Below are 10,653 nucleotides of genomic sequence, written 5' to 3'. Positions count from 1 at the left end.
TGCCAGATAGGTGAGAAAGCTGAGAGAGAGGTTTTCTGAACCTAGGCGGAGAAATGGAAATGTACTAAGGAGAGATCAGAGGAGCAGGTGGATGAATTTGTTGATCAGCCTGTTCCTATTGAAATGCTGGAAGAGGCAATAAGGCCATGGTCAGCAAACTTTTTCAGGAGGGGCCCAATCCATTGTCCCTCAGACCTTGGGGGGGCCAGACTATAAGCCATCCTCCCCATGACTCCCCTCCCTTCTCCACAACACCAGATGAACCCCAGTGGCTGCTTAGCTGTGTCTTGCCAGTGGCAGGGGCTGGCGGCAGAGGAGAGATGATGAGCAGTGCGCGAAAGGGCTCCGGAGAGGGGCTGCTTAAAATGGCGGCTGCTCAAGCGCTGTTGCTGCTGGCACCAACAAAGCCCAGCCCCCTTCCTCTTCTACGAAGGGCAGGGAGAAGCCAGGAGGAGGGAGGGAGGAGGCGCCACCACCATGTGAGGGAGAGGGAAAGAATGTGTGCTGGCAATCCACGCAGCGATTCCCAGACTGTCCACAGGCCAGATCCAGGAGGCAAGTGGGCCCCTTTGTTTGCCAACCCATGCAATAAGGAATTCGATCTTCTTTTGGCTCAGCTACTGACTGATAAACAGCTTAGAACAGGGCAGACGGGTACTGGAGCCAGATCATCATGTTCTGCTGTTTCATGCTCGAGCAGACACTAGGTCAGCAGATATTCAGAGGAAACAGATCTAGGCTTGAGCCTTTGAGCAACATCAAAGGGCAGTGACCATTATGAGAGCAAAAGCTATTGGTGGGGAAGGGACAGTTGGCATGCTGTCTTTGAGCTTTCTCTTGAGTTTCTGCATTGGGGCACAGAAGAAGAAGGGAGATGAAGAATGATTTGGGTACCATGTCACTTTCACAATATATCTCACATAGCTCCATGGGGGGGGGGAATAGCTGGCATTAGAAACCGAAGTTGAGTAGTCCTGCCCTTTACAATTAATTTACAATTAGTTACTCACCCTACACATACACTGCATTAAACATTTTGGCTATGGCCCAGATAACAAACAAGCGGCAAAACTATGTACAGGTAAGCTCAGTCACACCTGTACAACTTCTGGCCCATCAGGTAGAATTAAGCCCATCTGCTATGGACGGCAACTGGTCAGAACATTAACAACCTGTGGCAGCTCTAGAAGGAGAGATTTTTCCTTATTTCCATCCCCTCACACACCTGGCAAGTATTCTACACCACACAAAAAAACTATGATAGACTACTACCAGTCAAGATGAACATATTGAGATTCCTCTGGCTGTACACATTGCTTGAAAAGTTTCTGAGCCTGACTCAGCTCCAGCTCAGCTTGACTTTGGGGGGAAATAGAGAGGAGCTTCTGTTTTCTTCCCTCAAAACCCAGTGGTCACAAAATCTTGTGAACTATTGTAAAAAATAATAATGGGCGGGGCAGGGGGAGAAAGATAGCTTAACAACTGTGAAATTTAGCATGAGAAAACCATTTTTAAATTAAGAAAATCAAATGTGCAAGTTAAAAAAAGGATATGTTTATTTAAGAAAGAAGAAAAGGGAAGGGGAACAGAAGAATCACACACAGATGAACAGTGAAATAAAAAAGGCAAAAAGCTTGTTACATGTTACCTGCTTGAGTCTTGGGTTTCAGATCATGTACGGAGTTCCTTACAGAAAAGAGGTTCTGAGAGAGCACATATTTGGTCCTCTGGCCAGATGGCTCCAACAGACAAAGACTGAGAGTGAAGCATTGCATTTTTATGGGAATCTGAGGCCAACAGAAACTGGCTCCTCAGCTCAGTCAAATGATTGCTTGGCCCATTCATGAGATACACAGCACCTCTGATTTCAGTGGTCTTTGTGGCCAATTAGAAATTAAAGGACTGCAGCTAGAGTTAAGGTAAATAGCAAAACCAAGGTTCCTTCATTATAAACACAATTGCTTGTGTGTTTTTTTTAAAAAGGTATCTGTTGGGCTAATAACCTAAAATGTGGTGCGCATGATCTATGTGATGTGGTCTATGGAAGTGCCAAGTTTCAAACAAATCCAATAAAAAATTCCACAAATACAGCAAGTTAAAAAGTGCTGGAAATCAACACTTTAATCTCTTTTTTCCAGTTAATTAAAAAAATCTCATTCTATATATTTATTTCCAGTTTGGGTGAAAGCAGATTTAAAAATGCAACATTGTACACATCCCATCCCACAGCAAACACTTCACACACTGACCAGCACTGAAGTCCCCTGCCTCACAAACACACACTTCTTTAGAAAATATTTGAAGTATATTTTTTCCTGTAAAACCCCTTGGTCAAACCCATCATACTATAGAAATATTGTTATAGGTATTTTTTTTTGAGGGGGGGTAAACCCTAGAAGTTGGTAAGTGGTATAATTTTGATTGTTTGAAGTATTGAAGGGAAGATTGCAGCCCAGTGGAAAAATACAGGCAAAGCTTCTTTTCCAAGCCATGGCCTCACCTAGGATAGAAGCATTAATATGACAAAAGGTATTGATGGTTGGTCTAAGAGGAATCTTGAGCCTGCGCAGACAGAAGTTGCCAAGAATGTCTTTAGCAAGGTGTGCTGGGAAGAAGAGGAGGAGAACCAAGAGAGAGCTGCATCTTGGGCAGGCTGGCTGGGAGAGATGCCTTTGCCTCCAGTGCTGCACTGCTGTGGGGAACAAGCAATTCTTGAAATGACCACACCGTAAGATCTGGACTCCCTCCATGCAGACTGAAGGTGAATAAACCACATTTCTTAAAGCTATGACAGTCTGCCATGTCTTAAATTCTCCAAAGGAGCACAACCCCTGGGTGAGCGCCCCGAGCCCCCTGTCATCTTGCTACCGCTCAGCAGAGTGTGGGTGGCTTCCAACTTTTGAAACAACATTTTGGCAGTAGAAAAGAGAAACTATTTATTTTCCTTTCTTGGAAGAATCTGAATGTTCATGTAGATCCAGGCAGTTCCCCTTGACTATTTCAAAGTTCAAATCTGAGGGGCGGGGGAAGAGACATGTTGAAAATGTGTAAGCTCAATTGTTGGCAGGTGGTATTTGTCTGTCTTGAAGTGGGCCAGGACTCATACTAGCAGCAGGGCTTTGGCAGCCCGACTCAATTGACCCTGCTTGAAAGATGGAGCTCAAAAACATGAACATCCTTAGCAGGGGATATTGATTTGCTGTCGCAAAGCAAGCTCATTTCAAAACTTGGAAGACTAGTGAAAACTTTACCGAGATGTTTTTCACAACTCCTGTCAAACTCAGAAGTTAAAAAATATTACCTGCATCTTTGAACTCAGGGTAACTTACCCTGCCCTTTCTCTTACCATCTCTCCCCAGGTATCATATATTAATTATGAATTCTGGTGCTGACTAATGTTAACATTGCAGTCAAAATGAGACTACAGGGACGCAAGAGGAAGGTATCAGCACAAATGGGCGAAACCTAAATTTTGCATACACATAGAAACATTTAGAGGGGAAAAGCTAAGGTCCCATGCACACCATACATTTAAAGCACTCTTATACCACTTAACAGTTATGGCCTCCCCACCACCAAAAAATTTAAATCCTGGGAACTGGAATGAAACATCCTGAAAAAGGCATGGCTGGTTGACTGGCTAGAACCCTGAGCATGGCCACACTGTGTTGCAACATTTTGTTGTAGATCCCACTTGCCTACCACATATCATCCCTAATCTTGTTTATTTGGCCTCCTGATTCACCTGGAATTCCCTATCATGATCCTACCTAAACATGCCTGGCTTTGGAGAAACAGTAGAATGTAGATCCCAGACAACATGTTTATTTAGAATTCGTACTGAGCTGTATCTACAGTGTTGTAAGGAAGTTATATACCACCAACTGTTTACTGAGCATTCATTGTGATTTGCTCATGATGAGGTGATACAACATCAATTGTCATCCTCCACTTTCCCTTGCATTTCCCCATCACTTTCCGTACCACAAAAAGTCCAATTTAAGGGCAGTGTAAGTGGGTTTGTTGCAGAAGAGCACCAAATCCGCTTTACTTGTGCAACTTGAATTTGCTAGTACACATTGAACCCCACCCACAAAATAGGAAACAAGTCCTTCCAACAAGCCTCTGTTGATATCAGATACTTCTGCACACTTTCACAGCTGTTGAAGAGCACTTATCTTCTGAGAGGTGAAGGAGCCTTGCGTTAATGCTCTTCCACTTAAGGGATATGAATGCTGTGAAATCTCGACTTTCAAATGAAGCAGGAGTGGCGAATGCGGAATGCTTCCTGCAAGATGGGACATTTGTGGTATTAGCTGCTTTTGCTAGGTTCCATGGAAGTTGTTTATTGTGCGAAAGGAGATGATTTAGAAGTTAATCCCCTGCTTTGTAGGACTGGGTACAACATATTCTGCATTAGCAAATGTGCATAATTTCTGTTCTTCCCTCATCAGCTTTTAGGCCCTTTCTTTGAGTAGTGTTGGGGGAAGGGGGCGGAAATCCTATTTAATTGCAATTAAAGATTTCATGCCGAATGTTACAGATTTAATTAGTTTCTCTGGTTTCCTATAAGGATGACTAACCCTTCCCCACCCCCCAAACTTTTGACAGGCAGCATTCAGCTAGAAACTTGAGAGGGAATGCTAGGTAGCTATTTTAAACCTCGGGTGTGGGGAAATAGGCTTAGCCACCCTCAAACAGCTGTATCCGGACACGCTTTTGCACATTTATCATGCTAAGCTCTTCTTGATTCAGAAAACTTTCATTTTAAAAAAGGACCGGCAGTCTTGTTTCAATCTGTGCATACACCTCACTCAGCTGCAACTCTAGAGAAGGTCTGTTTGCAGAAGGTTGACTCCATGAAATCACAGAGCTGGGATATAGTTGAAAGACAATGGATATAAAAGAAAAACACTGCACAGTTGTGTCAAATTTAACATTCGGCTGTCCTTAATGTGCACATTCCTTATGCTCTTGGGTTTGTTTGTTTTTTAAAGATACAAAAAATATTGAGAGTGGGGAATCCCTGTTGTGATGAGAAAGAAAGTGTGCATTATGAGATACATGCACAGATTAGCTGCTAATGGAAATCTATAGAAACGCCTACAGAAGTGGATTGGGTAAATAGTGTGTTAAAAATAAATGTGTGGAGGAACTCATGTTTCCAAAACAGATTAAAGAGCAATTTAAGTGTATCATCAAACATAAAAAGTGTCAAAATCATACAGAAGGTTCATACATATAATGAAGGGAAACAGAAGGAAGCCGTACATATTCCAGAAAAATGTGGGAGCAAGTCAAGAAAAAGCAAAGTAGAACAAAGGTATTCTTTTTTAAAAAATTGTAAGTCGCTGTTCCTTTATTAAAGTATCTCAGAAGTTTATCGTTACATGTTTGCTACTCTGAAGTGTGCTGGGCTTTTTATACCTTCTTCTTGATGAACACACATCTGTTCAGTTTTGTATACAAAAATCTATTGTATAATAAGATCTTTTTTTAAAAAAGCAACAATAACGTGGGTTTGTCAGGAGCAAATATGGAACAGAAAGCCCAGCACACTTCAGCAAACCAAACTTAATACCTGTAAAAATCTGAGAAGCTGTAATAAAGGAACAACAACAACATGGTGACAGCATGTTATGTAATGATTTGCCCCCCTTTCACACCTGTAGTGTCTCGCTCAGCAGTATTGACACATTGGCACCAAACTGGTACCAATCTGATGGTACCTCCATCAGTCATAGGCTTCTCACTATGTGTTCCCCCAGCTGTCAAATTCCTTGGGGGCTTCTTCACAAACAGTTCGTCTGAAACAATCATTTCATAGTCAGCTAGACACAAGGATTCGGCCACTATATAATACAATTATTTTGTCACCTCCCTAAGGATCTAATTTCACCATCAAAACCAAACAAAGTAGACATTCCAGAGTCTCTGACAGTTTTCTTTACTTTTTTTCCTTAGTATTTTGCTAAGCAAAACAAACAACTCTCTTCAGTTTCGACTATGCAACTTGAAGTAGATTTTAATGTAATTCTACAGGATCATTCTGAAAATTACAGTGTTTGGGCTACTTTTTCCTTGATTTGTTTGCCTCAGAAGGGCATCTCAGATTGCTTTGCCACTGCCGTCCCAATGCTGAGCTGTTCACAGAGGCAGATTTGACCACTTTGTAGATCCTTTCTGCAATAAAATGTCACCTTCAGACCCATGTGGGGATTCAGACTCATTCTGAGTTCAGTTTCTCCTATTTTTATGCAAACTTTCCCCTAATATATGCATTTTTTTAAAAAAAATAAAAAATGGCTTGGTTGGCGAAGTGCATCACAAAATTCAGAGAAGTGCGAATTTCAAAGGCTACCTTTGATTTTATTCACATATTGTTTCAGACTTGACAGATTCAGCTTTAAACAAGACCTGAATCAAATTTCTCCCCCATCTCTACTCTCTCTCACACACAGGATTGCAGCTTTAAATTGTTTATAAGAATAGTCACACAGAGGGCAGAATAAGTGAATTGGACAGAAATTGAGGCACCCGTGTGGTCTGAAGCCCATAGAGGGAGAGGCCGCTAGTTTTCCTTCCCTCCTCTTAATGAATTAGGATATGTTGCACCTGGAAGGCATGAATATTTAACCAGAGCTCCTGTTAAGAGCAGGAGTGGAGACTCCTTTTTACATTGAGAGCCACATTCCTCTTTGTGCAGCCTCCCTGGGGCCACATGCCAGTGTTGAGTGTGGTCAGAAGCCCAAAATGGGCACGGTAACAGGTGGGTCAAGTGATGGATGAGACTTTGACCTTTGTACAGTAGACTACCTTCCATCCTTGCAAAAGTCAGGTTTCTACACACACACACGCGCACACACACACACACACACACACACACACCATCCTATCAAGAAAAGGGGATTCTTGCAATCCAAGAGCATTTCTAGCTAGGATTTGGCCCTGCACACCTAAGGCTTCCCACCACCGAGGGCTACCTGAAACCTGTTAAGTATCTGAGCTCTGGAGAGGAACACCCACAACAAGAACTCCAGCAAGTCAGATCCACTGGTAAGGGATCACATTTGGAAGGGAATGGCTTTCTGTAAACTCTGCACTTCAGACGAGATCTACCAAATGTCAACTTTTCCTGGAATACAGTAGTTACCATAGCTATGGATAGTAACCATAGCAACTGAAGAACATATTATTTCGTCAGTTGTTGGAAAGCTCTCCACTTATGATCCTGCATTTTGTATTCCCTGAAATAGTTTAGAGCCTGAGAAGATGGCAGGAATCTAAATGAGAACACATTTGCTTTACACTAAGTTGTAGGTGTAAATTAGTGATGGTGGCATCTTATGCATTTCCTATCATTCATAACACAAGCTTGTAACTGAAGTGCATGTCAAACGGAACAAGGAGCCTTGGTCTCGGATTCTGCCAGTCATTTCCGCCAGTTCCATATAGTCCATCACCTTCATCTGCCATTCTTCCAGGGTGGGTAAATCTTGTATCTTCCAATACTTTGCAATAAGTATTCTTGCTGCTGTTGTAGCATACATAAAGAAAATTCTATCCTTCTTTGGCACCAATTGGGCAACCATGCCCAGGAGAAAGGCCTCTGGTTTCTTCAGAAAGGTATATTTAAATACCTTTTTCATTTCATTATATATCATCTCCCAGAAGGTCTTAATCCTTGGGCACGTCCACCAAAGGTGAAAGAATGTGTCTTCAGTTTCCAACATTTGTTATCGGGCAAATGATAGATTTTTGCCAGCTTGACTGGTGTCATGTACCACCTGTATATCATTTTCATAATATTCTCTCTTAAGGCATTACATGCCGTAAATTTCATACCTGTGATCCATAACTGTTCCCAGTCAGCCAGCATAATGTTATGTCCGACATCTTGTGCCCATTTTATCATAGCAGATAAAAGAGTCGGTGGAAGAAGATTGGAAGAAATTTAAGGACTATTTACAAAAATACTGCAAAATTAATGAATGTTAGATTGATGTCGGAATGAAGTTAAGTGGTTTTAGCAGTAATGTTATAAAGGAGTATGTAAGGATGGATTCTTAACAGGTGAGAATGTAAAGTTATAATATATTAAGATAAAGGATTAAGATAAAAACAAAGAGGGAAAGAATTTGCTGAACTACTAACTGAATTGGAATACAAAAAAGGGAGGTGTGAGGAGGTCCGGGAAACAAGTAAATGAAAGATAAGACATGGAAAGATTGATTGGTTTTTAATTGTTTTATTTTTCTGTATTTGTATTCTTTGTTTCCCCCCCTTCTTTCTTCTTCTTCTTTCTTTTTCTTATTTTTGTAATCTTTTCTTGAAACTTTAATAAATATCATAAAAAAAAACCAACGGAACAAGGAGCCTTATTCCAAACATATAGTGTGTGTTTATTGGCAATGGCTTGAGTGTTGTGGTGTGGATGGGTTTGGTGTTTTGTTTTTTTGTTTTTTGTTTTACAGCATGGGAATTCTGAAAGACAGCCCTCTAACAGAAGGTGTTTAATTAAAAAGAAGATCTCTATTGTATTGAAGCTATGGAAAGGCTGGCAGTGAAACTGACTGGCTGACACAGTAGTGCTGTTTCGACATTATTCCCACAAATGTTCACAGCATGGGGGAAAGTGCACCAACTTCCATGTCTTCAGGAAAAGATAAGGAACAGTGTCATGTGCATCTATGCACATACATAGAATCTGGATGTGACCCTTGTAGGTTGGGGGTTGATCCAATGGTTGTAACGAGATGGAGGTAGGATTGGGGTCACTGTTCTGTTCCTTCTTATGTGCATTCAGTGAATGTATGGAGGGGAGCTACTGAGGGGGCATCCTGATCAAATTTGCAGATGACACCAAACTGGGAGGGGTGGCTAACACCCCAGAGGACAGGATCACACTTCAAAACGACCTTGACAGATTAGAGAACTGGGCCAAAACAAACAAGATGAATTTTAACAGGGAGAAATGTAAAGTATTGCACTTGGGCAAAAAAAAATGAGAGGCACAAATACAAGATGGGTGACACCTGGCTTGAGAGCAGTACATGTGAAAAGGATCTAGGAGTCTTGGTTGACCACAAACTAGACATGAGCCAACAGTGTGACGCGGCAGCTAAAAAAGCCAATGCAATTCTGGGCTGCATCAATAGGAGTATAGCATCTAGATCAAGGGAAGTAATAGTGCCACTGTATTCTGCTCTGGTCAGACCTCACCTGGAGTACTGTGTCCAGTTCTGGGCACCACAGTTCAGGAAGGACACTGACAAACTGGAACGTGTCCAGAGGAGGGCAACCAAAATGGTCAAAGGCCTGGAAACGATGCCTTATGAGGAACGGCTAAGGGAGCTGGGCATGTTTAGCCTGGAGAAGAGGAGGTTATGGGGTGATATGATAGCCATGTTCAAATATATAAAAGGATGTCACATAGAGGAGGGAGAAAGGTTGTTTTCTGCTGCTCCAGAGAAGCGGACACAGAGCAATGGATCCAAACTACAAGAAAGAAGATTCCACCTAAACATTAGGAAGAACTTCCTGACAGTAAGAGCTGTTCGACAGTGGAATTTGCTGCCAAGGAGTGTGGTGGAGTCTCCTTCTTTGGAGGTCTTTAAGCAGAGGCTTGACAACCATATGTCAGGAGTGCTCTGATGGTGTTTCCTGCTTGGCAGGGGGTTGCACTCGACGGCCCTTGTGGTCTCTTCCAACTCTATGATTCTATGATTCTATACTGTTAGCATGATGGCATGCATTATACATAAAGAGGGAGGGAGGAGCAGAGCAGTGGTGGAACATGGGGTTTCAAATTTCAGCAGTGTCTTGTGTGATGCCAAAATTAGATGCCCCCCACCAATTGCCTTTCATTCCACATCATAGTCATGGTGCCTGATATTAGTATTCCATTCGCCCGCTGTGCAGATGTGTGGGATTATCGAGAGCCCCCTCTTCCTCAAACTGAACCCCATGATGAAACACATGGATCTGCCTGTCAGTGTCTTCGAGTCAGTGATTGACATCATCAATGGAGAGGCTACAATGCTGTTTGCTGAACTGGTGTACACTCTGGCCACAGAGGAGGCCGAGCGCATTAGGGTTGATCATGTGGCACAGATGACAGCGACAGGCAGTGGCGAGAACTCCACAGTGCCCAAGCATCTCATTGCCCAGCACAGTGCCATAAAGATGCTTCATAGCCTTGTCAAGCTCATCTCACAGTATGTTAAAGCCTCGGAAGCAGGGGAGGTGCCCTTCAACCATGAGATCTTGCTTGAGACCTATGCTCTCGGCCATTGCCTGCCTGTGCTGAGCACTGACAAGTTCAGAACAGATTTTTATGATCAATGCAATGACGTGGGCCTCATGACATACCTTGGCACCATCACCAAGACCTGCAACAGCACAAACTGGCTGCACTCCCCTAAGTCCACCTCTGAGTAGGGAGCCCATGTCCTAAGCACACCCAGATGCAGGAGGACAAGCAACCAGCAGTTTCTTTATTGACAAAGCATGAACTATCAGTGCTGAAGTGAGCTAAGCTGGCCACATAGTGGCTAGGTAGCTGGCACCCCTCCACAGGCTTGTGCTCTGAGCTGGACTGTTGGAGCAACAGTGTGGCCATGCTACAAACTTAGTCTGATGGCATGAGCACAA

General features: G+C 42.7%; 1 protein-coding gene across 1 annotated transcript; it reads left to right on the top strand.

The window, feature by feature from the left end:
- The first annotated feature begins 9,921 nt into the window (after positions 1-9,921).
- On the top strand, positions 9,922-10,440 carry LOC128421065 (COP9 signalosome complex subunit 6-like). Its single transcript, XM_053403301.1, has one exon. It carries the CDS (start codon positions 9,922-9,924, stop codon positions 10,438-10,440), a length of 519 nt encoding a protein of 172 aa, XP_053259276.1.
- Positions 10,441-10,653: the final 213 nt, after the last annotated feature.

Source organism: Podarcis raffonei, chromosome 9 (genome assembly GCF_027172205.1).
Source record: "Podarcis raffonei isolate rPodRaf1 chromosome 9, rPodRaf1.pri, whole genome shotgun sequence".
NCBI classification, from domain to species: Eukaryota; Metazoa; Chordata; class Lepidosauria; order Squamata; family Lacertidae; genus Podarcis; species Podarcis raffonei.
This window is presented reverse-complemented; position numbering and strand designations above follow the sequence as displayed.